At 41.3% G+C, this 15,015-nt stretch overlaps 2 protein-coding genes across 2 annotated transcripts; both read left to right on the forward strand.

The window, feature by feature from the left end:
* The first annotated feature begins 5,561 nt into the window (after window positions 1-5,561).
* Window positions 5,562-6,491, forward strand: LOC108922410 (olfactory receptor 5AN1-like). The gene has a single exon (XM_018732516.1). It carries the CDS (start codon window positions 5,562-5,564, stop codon window positions 6,489-6,491), a length of 930 nt encoding a protein of 309 aa, XP_018588032.1.
* A 4,402-nt stretch (window positions 6,492-10,893) lies between these two features.
* LOC108922408 (olfactory receptor 2G6-like) lies at window positions 10,894-11,829 on the forward strand. The gene has a single exon (XM_018732515.2). The coding sequence runs from the start codon at window positions 10,894-10,896 to the stop codon at window positions 11,827-11,829; it is 936 nt and encodes a 311-aa protein (XP_018588031.2).
* The last annotated feature ends 3,186 nt before the right edge of the window (window positions 11,830-15,015 follow it).

Genomic DNA, 15,015 nt, shown 5'->3' on the forward strand with positions numbered 1-15,015 from the left:
TGAAAAAAATTTAGTTGCAGGAGTAAAATAAATCCTTATCTTCTTTTACATACGATAGTGAAAAAAATACATAAAAATAACAAAGAACTGACTGTTATAGAAGGGGTGTGGTGGCATAGTGGGTTGGACCTGGTCCTGCTCTCCAGTGGGTCTGGGGTTCGAGTCCTGCTTGGGGTACCTTGCGACAGACTGGCATCCCGCCCTGGGTGTGTCCCCTCCCCTTCCAGCCTTACGCCCTGTGTTGCCGGGTTCGGCTCCGGCTCCGGCTCCCCGCCACCCCGTATGGGACAAGTGGTTCAGACAGTGTGTGTATGTGACCATTACAAGCCAGAAATATAAAAAAGATAATGCCTATTTATGTTAAACATGAAAATGACCATATTGTCAAAATTAAAATATGTTGCACAGGGACTAGCATATGGAGTGATAGGACAAAACAGTGCAATGATCCGAATAGCTTACTCCATGTTCTCCAGTGGTACTTCCATTTACTGTTCTCCCTTTGTTTTCAGTTACTTTCACTGTCAGATGTTAATTTAAAAAAAAATATCAAATTCACGTGTGTCTGTATTCTAGCTGTAGGAATACACTGAATAAAGAAGAATTCTTTTAGAAAGTTCTTGAGTCCTTATGTTTTATTTCAAAGGTTTATTTCTATAATGCACCGTAGTATGGTTAAACTATAATACTGTAACACCACCAAAGCTACTGGTAATTTGAAAATATAGAAAATACAAGAAAAAAATTGATTGAAGTTCAAAACACCATCTAATAATGTTTGTTTGTAGCAATACACAGGCCTTGGGAGTATTATGCAGTTATGACTAAAAGAACTGTTACCAGATCAATTACGTTTTCATGGATTGCTCCAGTTTCATCTATGACTTTCCTGGTTGTCTTTAGTTCTTGAAACTGTGTGGCTCAAAGATTGAAAAACTGCATTGTGAAAACTGGGCTATTGTTAGACTGTCATGTTCTTCAAAAACAGCATCTAATGTTTTTGCATGTATGGTGATATTTACATATGTGGGGCATGCTTTTTTCATAATTTTTACATATATGAAACTCTTCAAAAGCAGCATCAGGTCGATTTACACCACATTCTGCTTCCAATTCCTGGATAAAGTGTGTCTAGAAGTTTCTCTTTGGGGTCAGTTCAGTTCTGCTCATAATTGCAGTCCTGTCTAAAGGGATGTCATTATGTTTTTTCTCTGAAGTCCTCTAACATTACCTCATGCCACCCAGCCAGCCAAGTCCACAAAGGACTTCATTTTGTTTGTTCTGGTCTTCTAGTCTCAGGGGTGAATGGGTTCAGTTTGGTTTCCAGAGGATGGAGGGACTAATGTGGACTAATGACCTATCTGTGTAATAGAGAGATAAACATGTTTATCAACTTAGTTGCACACTTGCTTTAACCCTTGGGAATGCAAACCTGTCACAGATATCTACTGCAGAGATTAAAATTTTAACACTTTGCAGGTATAAATCGTTGATATTATAAATGATTATTGGAGAGCATACGTGCTGAGATAAGTCAGCCTTACATCGGTCCAAGACTATATTTTATCCCTGGCTTGGGGCACATCATTTCATTGTAATATTGTAATATTGTTAATCATGTCCCAGCCCTGAGAGAAAAAACATAAACATTTAAGGAACATCTTGAGAGAGTTGGATTGTGATGCAAGAACCCTCAATGACAAATATGTTTTGGCTACTGAAGAACTATTCTTTGGGGACAGCTGTGGCTACTACAAGCTCCCTGGTATCCAAAGTGTCTCCATGGACATGTATCAGAGCCCATTAAAGTCAGTAATGAAAGTCATAAACACGGTTTTCATGTTGAAAATAAATTCCCACTGGCTGCAATTATGACCAACCGCTGATTTGTTTGATGTTTTATCATAAATCTAAGCACTGAGAGACATCAATACTGAATCTCTGAAACCAACACTTATTTGGGACAAAGTAGTTAACTTGAAACTTCAAGTTTTTATTACTTGACTCTTACATCACTGTTACTGAAGTTGGCCCACAGCTTACAAACTGCTGATCAGCAAACTTTTTGCTGATACAAAGTTTTATTGTATACTAAGTATTCAGGCTGGCATACCAATTCATATTGCCTGCCAAAGTGTCACCACATTTGCCAACAGACAGTAATTGCAAACAGTAAGTTATTCAAAAGAGTGGAAAGGGTAAAAAGGAAATAGAAGGTGAACAAGCTGTCAATGGTCCTATGCTTTGTCTGTCTGTTTTGATTCCTCCCCGTGAAATGTTGCAGCTCAATCATCCTCACACTCTGCCTTCTGGATTGTTTGTTAAAGCATTAGTTCTCTGTGCTTCAAAGTGAAAAAAACATGGATCTTATATTGTTTATTTTTTTATATCAGTTGTGTTGTCACCGATTCTGTTCATTATCTTCATGGACAGAATTTCTAGGCGCAGCCAGGGAACGGAGGGTGTCTGTTTTGGTGGCCGCAGGATCTCGTCTCTGCTTTTTGCGGACGATGTGGTCCTGTTGGCTTCATCGAATCAAGACTTACAGCGTGCACTGGAGAGGTTTGAAGCCGCGTGCGAAGCGGCGGGGATGAGAATCAGCACCTCCAAATCCGAGACCATGGTTCTCAGTCGGAAAAAGGTGGATTGTCCCCTCCGAGTTAGGGGGGAGTTGCTCCCTCAAGTGGAGGAGTTTAAGTATCTCGGGGTCTTGCTCACGAGTGAGGGAAAAATGGAGCGGCAGGTTGACAGACGGAACGGTGCGGTGTCCGCAGTAATGCGGTCATTGTACCGGTCTGTTGTGGTGAAGAAGGAGCTGAGTCGTAAAGCGAAGCTCTCAATTTACCGGTCAATCTACGTTCCTACCCTCACCTATGGTCATGAACTCTGGATCATGACCGAAAGAATGAGATCGTGGATACAAGCGGCAGAAATGAGTTTCCTCCGCAGAGTGGCTGGGCGCACCCTTAGGGATAGGGTGAGGAGCTCAGTCACCCGGGAGGAGCTCGGAGTAGAGCCACTGCTCCTCCGCATCAAGAGGAGCCAGTTGAGGTGGCTCGGGCATCTGTTCCAGATGCCTCCTGGATGCCTCCCTGGTGAGGTGTTCCGGGCATGTCCCACTGGGAGGAGGCCTCAGGGCAGACCCAGGACACGTTGGAGAGACTACGTCTCCCAGCTGGCCTGGGAACGCCTTGGGGTTCCCCCAGAGGAGCTGGAGGAGGTGTGCGGGGAGAGGGAAGTCTGAGGGGCTCTGCTCGGACTACTGCCCCCGCGACCCGGTCCCGGATAAGCGGAGGAAGATGGATGGATGGATGGAATTGTGTTGGGTAGTGTTGAATTTTGTGTGATTTTTGGGGTAAATGAAGGGATTGCAGAGTGGTAGGTAAGCACCACCACCCTGGTTTAGCTCTGGGCCAGGGTTATTTCCTGGGTTTTCTTCATTTGTTTATTTACGTAGTGTTTTAAATACTTTTGCCAGGGTACTCAGAGCAGCAAAGGGTGTCCATGAACCATCCTTCCTCACTGGGGGTATTGTCTTTGCCTTTGATCTTCACTTTCTGTTCAGCAGGAGTGTCCATGTGACAGAAAACCTTGTCCACCCTACAAACTTGTCCAGGTTTTTGACATTTACACTTACATTTCTTTCTATAAGTTGTTACATGCATCATTTAATTATTGCTCTCCTTTCTGATATTTGTGTGAACAACAATTACAACATCACCATTACTGTTGTTGTTGTTATCGTTGCCATTTGACAAATCCATTTTTGGCCATAGTTAACATGACCAAAACATCGACTGTCATTGATGTTTCATACACAGTTGATGGTTCACTTAAATTTTGGTTACACTTCCAAGCTAGTAATACTAAGAAGCACACTAATCCGAAAAATTCCCAAAAATGAACATATATTAAAATGAACACAACTAGATGTGAAATATTTTTACAAAATTAAAATTATGTAAATGTGCCAAGGGGGCACAGCAGGCTTGGCCTGTGCCTGCTCTTTGGCAGGTCTGGGGTTCAAGTTCCATTTGGGGTGCCTTGCAGTGGACTGGCATCCCATCCTGACTGTCCCCTCCCCCTCTAGGCTTATGCCATGTGAGCCTCCGGTTCACAGCGACCCCCGCTTGGGATAAGCGGTTTCTGCCAGCATGTGTGCATCAATGTGCCATCAAGTGAAATTCACACACAGACACACACATTTTCAGAACTGCTCATCCCATACGGGGTCACGAGGAACCAGAGCCTACCCGGTAACACAGGGCATAAGGCCAGAGGGGGAGGGGACACACCCAGGACAGGACGCCAGTCCGTCGCAAGGCACCCCAAGCAGGACTTGAACCCCAGACCCACCGGAGAACAGGACTGCAGTCCAACCCACTGCGCCACCGCGCCCCCACAAGTGAAATTCACTTCACAGCAAACACATGCATGGTTCTCAGAACAGAACGAGAGAACAAAACATTTACTAGTGCCTTCTTCCTTATAAGTCTGTGGTGTGAAAACTTGGGGAGAACATGCAAACTCTGCACACTCTAAGCCAAGATTGAAACTCATGGTCACTAAGAAACTCAGGAGCTGTGAAGAATCTGCTATAATTGCTGTGGTACCTTGTCCCAAAAAAATGATAAAATAACTTCTTTGTAAATTTATATGCTTCAGTTCAAAATGTGTTTGCAGTTTATTATATTTAGCAGGCGTTTTTCTCCAAAGCAGCTTACAATGAACTCTATGTAGCGTTATGAGCCCACACACCTTATTCACTGTGGTGACTTACACTGCTAGATACACTACTTACACTGGGTGACTCATCCATACATCAGTGGAACACACTCTCTCTGTCACTCACACACTATGAGTGAACCTGAACAGCATGTCTTTGGACTGTGGGAGGAAACCGGAGCACCCGGAGGAAACCGGAGCACACGGAGGAAACCGGAGCACCCAGAGGAAACCCACGCAGACATGGGGAGGACATGCAAACTCCACACAGACTGACAAGGAACCGAACCCATGTCCTCTTGCACCACCCATGCACTGTGCCACCATGCCATCCATGTTTTATAACTCAGAACATCTAATTTAGCTGCCTGTAGAAGTCAGACATTTATAATATGAAACTACAGGAACATCAAATATTGCTCTCCATCCCTACAGATTTAGATTAGATTTACATTATGACTCCCTGTCTGAAGGGAATATTAATTAGCTACATAAATAAATTTCATTGGCCAGCAAGGCCTTCCTAAAACATATAAAGGTCTAGACAGTAGCTTAACTGTTACCATTAGGTGGGAACATGTCTGATCTTTTATATCATAAATTAAAAGAAAACAGCATTGCATACAATATTAGTGTTTTTTTTTTTTTTTTTTTAATGACTACTTTGTAATGACATGACAAGTTTACTTTAAAGGTCTTTTACAACTATCTTACTTATTTACGTTACATTACGAGACATTCTTACAATGGTTAGGTATCGATTCAGTGATACCATCTGTCAAGGGGTAATTTTGGAAAGTGTGTACACTTTTGCTCATAAATTCCAATAAGTAAAAATGGAAAACTACTCTGAATTAGTTTTTGTGCTGCATGGCTTAAATGAAACAAGGAAAAACAAACAGATCATTTTTTCCTTTTCATTTATTGGATACCTCCTGTCAATTTTTTTCAACATTACTGTGATTGTAGCAATTCTACTGGAAAAAGTTCTCCATGAGCCCATGCACATCTTCCTGTGTAGTCTGTGTTTCAATGGAATCTGTGGTGCTACTGGATTTTATCCTTATTTTCTCAATAGTCTATCATTAGACTCTAATGTGATCACATACAGGGCATGTATAGCTCAAATTTTTCTTATTTACACCTATATCTTCTGTGAATTTACCAACCTTACAATGATGGCTTATGATAGATATGCTGCAATATGCAGGCCTTTGGAGTACCACTCCATTATGACTCCTCTGAAAATAGGAAAACTGTTGATCTTTACATGGCTGTTTTCTCTGAGCGAAACTTTTGCTGGGGTTGTGTTGACAGTCAGACTGCCTCTGTGTGGAAACAGCATCGACAAGCTCTATTGCTTCAACTGGGATATCGTGAAGCTCTCATGCACTGACACCAGTTTAAACAATTTTTATGGATACATTTTATTATTTTTTCAGATCTCGCAAGCCATAATGGTCATAATCTCTTACATCCACATTACCAGAACATGTTTTCGATCTCGGACAGAGCAGAGCAAGTTCATGGAGACCTGTGTGCCGCACCTGATCACATTGAGCACCTTCTCTTTATCAGTATGTTTAGATGTTGTATCTGCACGCTTTAGCTCCAGTGAAAGCCTTCAGACTTTCCGTAACATCCTCTCTGTGAAGTATCTAGTCATACCCCCTCTGCTTAATCCTCTGCTTTATGGTCTGAAACTTAAGCAGATACGTAGGAGTGTCTGGAAAATGTTTAGTAGGAAGATTAATGCACTGATTTAATCACTAAAATTATGTGATTCAACACTAGACATTTTCTTTAAATAAAATCATTGTGGAAAATGTAGCATATCGAATGTTTTCTATGATCTCCTCTTATACACTGAACTATCTATTGCAAAATTGCATATTGTAAGTTTGTGTTGTTCTTAAAATGTTGTTTTCAATGGTGAGTGGAACTCAAGGAGTCTGTCTGACATAGGCAAAGTTTTTATTGCCAAATCCATCAGCCACCATCTATTTAAAATGTTCAGGTATCTTCAGGAAAACGGAGGGTACTTTATTTTACCACTCTGCCCTCAAACCTTTTGAGATCTAGTCCCACCTCTTTCCTTGCAGATTTCACGTTTTTCTTAAGTTAAATTGTTAAATTTGATTATTGTGTATGAAATAAATCAGAGGAATGGATTGATTGAATACATAGACAAAATAAATGTACTACTACAGAAACACTGTGTATGTAATTCCTTCTTGGAGGCTCAATATTAGCTTTATCATCTGAAAAGTAAGTTTCCACTAATACTTCTTGATTGAGAAGCTAAACAGTTTCTTTCAGCTTCTGACTGAACACTAAGACACAATAAAGACAAGGGATCTTCTTTCTGGCCACTTCATACTCCATCAGCTGAATGCATTACACCGACCAATTATAAATAAAAATGATCAGTTATGTAATAGATACTGTTATTGAATGCGAAAATTCAAAATTCTAGAAAAATCATCTGAGTTGGTAAAGCAAATAAGAACAATGGAGCGATGGCAGCTGACACCTCCATGTTTATGCACAAGTCTCTTTGTACTTGACTTAACATGCTCTCAGAAACTTGTTGCAGTTTCTGCCAACATGTTCTGATATAGGTTCGTGTAGGGTGACTTTTTAACGTTTACATTTACATTTAGTCATTTAGTAGACGCTTTTGTCCAAAGCGACGTACATCTCAGCAAAAGTACAATTTCTGCATTACACTGAGAGAAGGAGACATAGCTGCAGACATGAAAGTCTCAAGCAAACCTAGTTTGTTCCCTACCACTTGCTACACCAAGGTTCATCATTCAAGTAGGTGCATAAGACACAGACAAATCCCGATCCCCACACCATTTTTTTTTTATTAAATATTATAATATTAACTGTGCATGTGCTGCAATTAATCTGCATATCATACATCATATCCCCGAATGTACATTTTAACCCCTTTAAAAACCTTCTCTTGAAGTCTTTTTAACTTTTTTTTAAAGAATTTATAAAGTTGAATGCACACACATTGACTGAAGTCGCAAGCCCCATGCAGGGTTGCAGCGAGCCAGAGCCTAACTCAGCAACACAGGGCGCAAGGCTGGAGGGGTAAGGGACACATCCAGCCAGTCCATCCATCACAAGTCACCCCAAGCGGGACTTGAACTCCAGACCCACCAGAGAGGAGGACCCAGCCAACCCTGCTGCACCACCACATTCCTTGCTAAAGTTGAATGCACACACACACACACACACACACACACACACACACACACACACACACACACACACACACACACACACACACACACACACGCTGTCTGAACCACTTGTCCCATACAGGGTCACAGGGAGCCAGAGCCTAGCCTGGCAACACAAGGCACAAGGCTGGAGGGGGAGGGGACACACCCAGGATTGGACACCAGTCTGTCGCAAGGCACCCCAAGCAGGACTCGAACCCCAGACCCACTGGAGAGCAGGACCTGGTCCAACCCACTGCACCACCACACCCCCCTAAGTTGAATACACACACACACACACATTTTCAGAACCGCTTGTCCCATACGGGGTCACGGGGAACCGGAGCCTAACCCGGTAACACAGGGCGTAAGGCCGGAGGGGGAGGGGACACACCCAGGACAGGACGCCAGTCCGCCGCAAGGCACCCCAAGCGGGACTCGAACCCCAGACCCACCGGAGAGCAGGACTGTGGTCCAACCCACTGCGCCACCACGCCCCCTTCTGAGTTGAATACATCATAATGGAATTAATGTGGATGGCACAGTGGTGCAGCAGGTAATGTTGCTGAATCATAGCACCTGGGCTGCTCAAGCTTGAATCCAGATTTGTTAACATTTATTTATTTAGCAGATGCTTTTCTCCAAGCAACTTCTAATGAACTCCATGTAGTGTTATCAGCCCACATACCTTATAATGGGTCACTCATCCATGCATCAGTGGAACACATGCTCTCTGTTACTCATACACTATGGGGGAACCTGAACAGCATGTCTCTGAACTGTAGGAGGAAACCAGAACACAGAGAGAAAATCCACACAGACACAGGGAGAACATGCAAACTCCACACAGACTTCAGTGATTCCTTGATAGGTTACAGACACCCATGACCTTGGAAGAGGACAAGTGATTAGTTAATGATAGGGAAGTGTTATCAAGAAGAGCTGTATTGCACATGCATGTTTGCACCTCTGGTGCTACACAGTAAGCTAAAAAAATCCATGAATTAACTATTAATTGATGCTGCTGAGCTGTTGTCTTAGAACTCTGAGTTTACAGGTTTGATTCCCACTCCCTGTTGTAGAACAAAAGAGACAATAACTAGAAAGCATTATTCATGGGTATTGGAAGCTATCAAAGCTATATCTCCCTATAGTGCTGTAGTGCAGCATACAATATTACATGAATTATTCACCACTTATCCACTGTGATGGACAAAAAACTTTATGTTTGATACCCCTGATCAAAGATTTAATGGCAGTCTTGTTCAACAATATAAACATAATTTTGCATTCCCATATGTTCAATATGTTTAAATAATTAAGTTCACTGATGGAAAAAGTCTTTGAATCTCTAGGCTTTCTGTAACATCCTCTCCCACAAAGCATCTTTTCATACTTCTGTTTAACCTTGAAGTTTATGGCCTGCAACTTAAGGAGATGTTGTTAATAACTAGACACAAGCTATGAAAACTGTGGAAATGAGCTGAAGTGCTCATTTTCACAAACTGACCAATGAATATTGGAATGACCCACGTTACTGCGAGTTACAGTGGAAAATCTTGTTTATTGTAAATAGTTGCATTATGGGAAAAATGTGAATGAAGTGTGCAACCACTGGGGGGACTTATGAGTAAAAAAAGGGGATGCCTGTATTTGCCAGCTGGGAAAAAAAAAAAAAAAAAAAAAGGCTTCTGCACACTGAGGAGGTTGGGAAGGCTGGCTTGAGATGCAGGTCTTTGAAGAAAGGGGGTCCTTGGACTGAGAGTGTTATTTTCTTGTGTGCAGGTGTTCCAATGAAAAATTTGCACTGAATGCTACTGTGCCCCTCTCTTCGCCCCATCCAACCCCGGAGTGATGTGCGCCACAATATGCTTTATAAGGTAAACGTTCTCATAAATCCATCTATGTTCAAGGTTGAGGGGAGCACACCTGGAATTGGACACCAGTCCATCGTAGGGTAGTCATACACCCATACACACACGCTTATTCATTTACAAACTACAGTTATAGAACCACCAGTCCTCCTGAACTATATGTGTTTGGACCGTGGGAGGAACTCCACGCAGGCACAGAGGGAACAAACTCTACACAGGGGATCAAAATTAGCGGGGATCGAACCAAAGTTCTCTCATACCAGCCAAGGCCTATTAGGTGCCACTGTTTTCATAAATGTAATCCTGAAAACCAGCACTTTTGATTCATGTGTTTTACTATCCATATCCAGTAATCCCCTTATATTTAGAGACCTGTTTCAGTATTATTTTCTCTTTCGGTGAAAAATTTGGTAGGACAATTCAGCATTTGTTTTTTAAGTAATAGTTAAGCTTAAGTTGAGCTTTTAATGATATCCCATAATTCTGTGAAATATATGGATATATAAATGAAATGAACAGCTTTTGTTCCTTGATGTAAAAAATTAATAATTTGTGGGATTCTTTTAATTTACACACAAAATACTGTTCATCTATCATGTTAATTAACCTCATGGGGCTCAGATCTGCAGGAGCAGTGTTAACAAGGCATATCCCACACATCAACAGGACATTCTAAATGCTTATAAAGGAAGGAGGCTAGAGCAAGAACTTTTGTCAAGGTTGAAGCGATTTCTCATCAATACACTCAGACATATTCTGAAGATATACTCCAATTGAGACAGACTGTTTTTTGGAATTGAGAGGTTTTCCTGTTATGTGTGAAAATATTCATTTGGCGAAGTTATAGGTCTACAGACTATATTTATTTACGATATTGTATATAGTCTGCAACTAGTTTAATACCATGAGAGAATGCAGACGCTTTAGCTTTCTGTTCAGCTGTTACTGCGAGTCCTTCCTATGGGCCAGTAACAGTTATGCTTGCACAAAGGAATAAACAGAAAAGAAGACGTAAAAAGAAACACTTTGGTTATATGCATCATTTCAATCTAGTGAAAATGGAGAATTCTTCAAATGAATTTTTTTTTATCCTCAGTGGTCTGAATGATACAAGGACAAACAGGCAGATATATTTTTCCTTCACTCTTCTAGTCTATTTTTTTACTCTTTTTGTGAACTTGACTCTGATTATGACAATTGTGTTTGAGAACATACTGCATGAGCCCATGCACATATTTTTGTGTAATCTGTGTGTCAACGGACTTTGTGGTGCTACTGCTTTCTATCCCAAGATTCTCATGGACTTGCTAGCAGACTCACATATGATTTCCTACAGTGCATGTTTAACACAGATTTTTGTCATCTACAATTATATTTTCTGTGAATTCACCAATTTAGCAGTAATGGCTTACGACAGGTATGTTGCTATATGCCGGCCACTGCAATATTATTCTATTATGACACCTCAGAAAGTGGGAAAACTGTTGGTTATTATCTGGCTCATCCCTATTTTCGAGACCACTGTAGGAATGATTATGACAGCTAAACTGCCTCTCTGTGGGTCTAAAATCGATAAGATTTACTGCACTAATTGGGAAGTGGTGAAGCTTGCTTGTATTGATACCACACTGAACAACTTGTATGGCTACATTCTCATGTTTTTGCATGTTTTCCAAACATTTTTACTGATCATGATCTCTTACATCCACATCATCAGGACTTGCTTACGGTCTCAGGTAGAACAGAGTAAATTCATGGAGACATGTCTGCCACATCTAATTACACTAATTAATTTTACCTTGTCAGTTATTTTCGATGTAATGTATGCACGCTATGGCTCCAAGTCTAGTGTACAAGCTCTCAGGAATATTCTCACAGTGGAATATCTTGTTGTTCCCCCTTTGCTAAACCCTCTCATTTACGGTCTGAAACTTAAGCAAATACGTTGCAGTGTGGGTAGGATGTTCAGCCAGAGAATCAGTGCAGTGAAGTAAGAAATACAACTATTCTCCAACATAAAATAAGAATACAAAAATTCTTTTCAACTTTTTAAATTTATTCATGCTTTTATAATGTTAATGCCCTGTTTCTCCTTTATGAATATGTACTTTGACTACATGCAGATGCATATGGTTATTTCATTTAGTTTAATGCACAGCTTTGCCCTGAATTAAGCTCTTTAGAAATACACTGATGTCTACATGTGTAAATGCTAAAATGATTATGGGATGGATATACCAAAGTTTTATTTCCTCGCCTCATAATCGGGTCCAAGTGAGGCCAGATCCAATACTAGTTCAACTTTACAAATGCTCAGTTAATTAGTTTTTTGTACATCTAAATTCTTTCTAATGTTGTTTATGACTACAAATTGTATAAGTATGTGTGTATATATACAGTTACAAAGATTCCAGAGAACTGCATCGGGCATAACGTGTTTTTAAAATCCTGCAGTTTCAGTAATCGAATCAAGTGGTGAGCTTGTGAAATAGAACTCTGACACAAACAAAAACATGTTGTTTTCATTTCTTAAGATGTGATTGAAAATTAAAGGGAAATCAAATACACACACACACACACATTTTCGGAACCGTTTGTCCCATACGGGGTCGCGGGGAACCGGAGCCTACCCGGTAACACAGGGCGTAAGGCCGGAGGGGGAGGGGACACACCCAGGACGGGACGCCAGTCCGCCGCAAGGCACCCCAAGCGGGACTCGAACCCCAGACCCACCAGAGAGCAGGACCCGGTCCAACCCACTGCGCCACTGCACCCCCTTCTGGAAATCAAATAATGCACAAAAATAAAACTTCTCGAATTTCCATGTACTGATACTGATGCTGTTTCATTGCACATATATGTGCTTGAGTAAATTAAGCAACTGGCAGTGTTTTTAGCAAATACTTGTATTTGTACGTGTTTTTATCATCCAATGGTAACATAAATAGATCTTCAGTCAAAGTCATTTAAACTATGTTGCATTATTTTTTAAAGAAATTTGTTGCTGTTTATGGTGGGGGTGCGGTGACGCCGTGGGTTGGACTGGGTCCTGCTCTCCAGTCGGTCTGGGGTTCGAGTCCTACTTGGGGTGCCTTGCGATAGACTGGCGTCCTGTCCTGGGTGTCCCCTCCCCTCCCCCTCCGGCCTTACGCCCTGTGTTGCTGGGTAGGCTCCGGTTCCCTGCGACCCTGTATGGGACAAGCGGTTCAGAAAATGTGTGTGTGTGTGTGTGTGTTGCTGTTTATATTTATGTGTAAGCAATATGACCATGGTTGAGCGGGGGTATATAAAAGCATAACATCATAAAGCAATTATTGCTGTTGTCATTTGCTGCCACAACCTGCCAAAACACACACACACACACATTTTCAGAACCGCTTGTCCCTTACGGGGTCACAGGGAACCGGAGCCTACCCGGCAACACAGGGCGTAAGGCCGGAGGGGGAAGGGGACACACCCAGGACGGGACGCCAGTCCGCCGCAAGGCACCCCAAGCGGGACTTGAACCCCAGACCCACTGGAGAGCAGGACTGCGGTCCAACCCACTGCGCCACTCCCTGCCAAAACAGCTATTGTAAATAATCAGAAACATCAGATATACATTCACATAGAGGAAATGAATGCATGGAGGAAAATAGTTCCACTACTTTAAAAATATTGCAAGAATCATGAAAGAATCACAAAAACAGGAAGATTAATTATTTTCTTTACTTGCTGTCAGTTTAACCATTGATCAGTCTTTGTGTGGCGCAAGGATAGTTAAGCTTTACTACACCAAGTAGGCATTTCGTATAGTTACCATATTAAATAATGTATATGGGTACATTCTCGTGTTCTTCTGCATTTTTCTATCATTTTCAGTGCTAGCAATGCCTTACATCTATACATATCCCGAACCCTATTTGATCTCATCGTTCAACTTCACCCTATTTTTCATTTCATATACACATGCTGTGATGCCAGCCACAGCCAGCAGGCTCTTTGCAACATCTTCTCTATAGAGTACTTTTTCCACTCCTTCTGCTTAACCCCCCTGATTTAAGGCTTAGTAATACATGATTCAGTGCAACTGAAAAGTGTAACTAGCATAGCTTTTCTAAAATTATTGTTTTTAGTATCTTTTTTTTTTTTATTTTCAAGTTTTTTAAGTCAGTTGTATATATTACCTTTTGCACCATTATTTTTAATGAGCAGTGAAAAGGAAGTTTCTTGACAGTTTCCACAGTTAAATTTTGGAAAATCATTTGTAATAATGTACCATAAATTTTCGTGATTGCTTAACAGCCGTGTATTATTGATTAAGTATGTGTTTATGATACATGTAATTTCTCTGTTTTCTTATTTGTACAGTATATGTTGTTCGCTGAATTACATTCTCAAGATTTACATTTCTGTCCTTGACTGAGTTTGGTATATACACATCCGAATAAATATATAAAATTTTATCTCAACATGAGAAGTGCATTGGGTTATTTTAATGTAATTTACGGAAGTATAACAGGTCTGTTTTTTATTTTTGTTTTTAACAGCCAGGGGATGTAATCTTTTTAGTCTCTTCTTATATACACCCAGCAGATTCCATTTAACGTGGTGAATAAAGTCAAAACTCAAATTGTGCTTATACATGAATGGATAGCATGCATCACTATCCCAAATATTCCTGCATTATTTTCCACAGCACATGCTGAAAGACATGGTTATATGCTGACTTCAGATCCACACAATACATGTAGACACACACTGGCTGAAACCACTTGTCCAAAGTAGGGTTGCAGCAAGCCAGAGCCTAACCTGGCAACACAGGGCATAAGGGGACATGCCCAGGACAAGACGCCAGTCCATCATAAGGCACTCCAAACGGGACTTGAACCCCAGACCCACCAGAGAGCAGGACCCAGCCAAACCCGCTGCGCCACTGTGCCCCCACTATGTGTATACAGCATTAGCATATTGTCATGCCCTCTCAAACAATCGTACCAATGAGAAGAGCTAATCCACTGTTCCATGACCAGGACTAATCCTGCATTCTTCCTCCTGAATGTGAAGTCAGCTATTAGTGGAGTCTCATTTCCAGTATCCTGAGACAGGCCTTGCTGTCTGTTTGTATTTCAGTTCTCAGTTGTTTCTCTCTACGAATGAAAACATTTGCTATGAACATATTTTATTGGCAAGAGTGGATT

Source organism: Scleropages formosus, chromosome 10, assembly GCF_900964775.1.
Source record: "Scleropages formosus chromosome 10, fSclFor1.1, whole genome shotgun sequence".
Taxonomy (NCBI): domain Eukaryota; kingdom Metazoa; phylum Chordata; class Actinopteri; order Osteoglossiformes; family Osteoglossidae; genus Scleropages; species Scleropages formosus.

What these genes read in the sequence shown, in the direction of transcription:
- LOC108922410 (XM_018732516.1), top strand. Translation starts at nt 5,562, where the DNA reads ATGGAAAACTACTCTGAATTAGTTTTTGTGCTGCATGGCTTAAATGAA.
- LOC108922408 (XM_018732515.2), top strand. Translation starts at nt 10,894, where the DNA reads ATGGAGAATTCTTCAAATGAATTTTTTTTTATCCTCAGTGGTCTGAAT.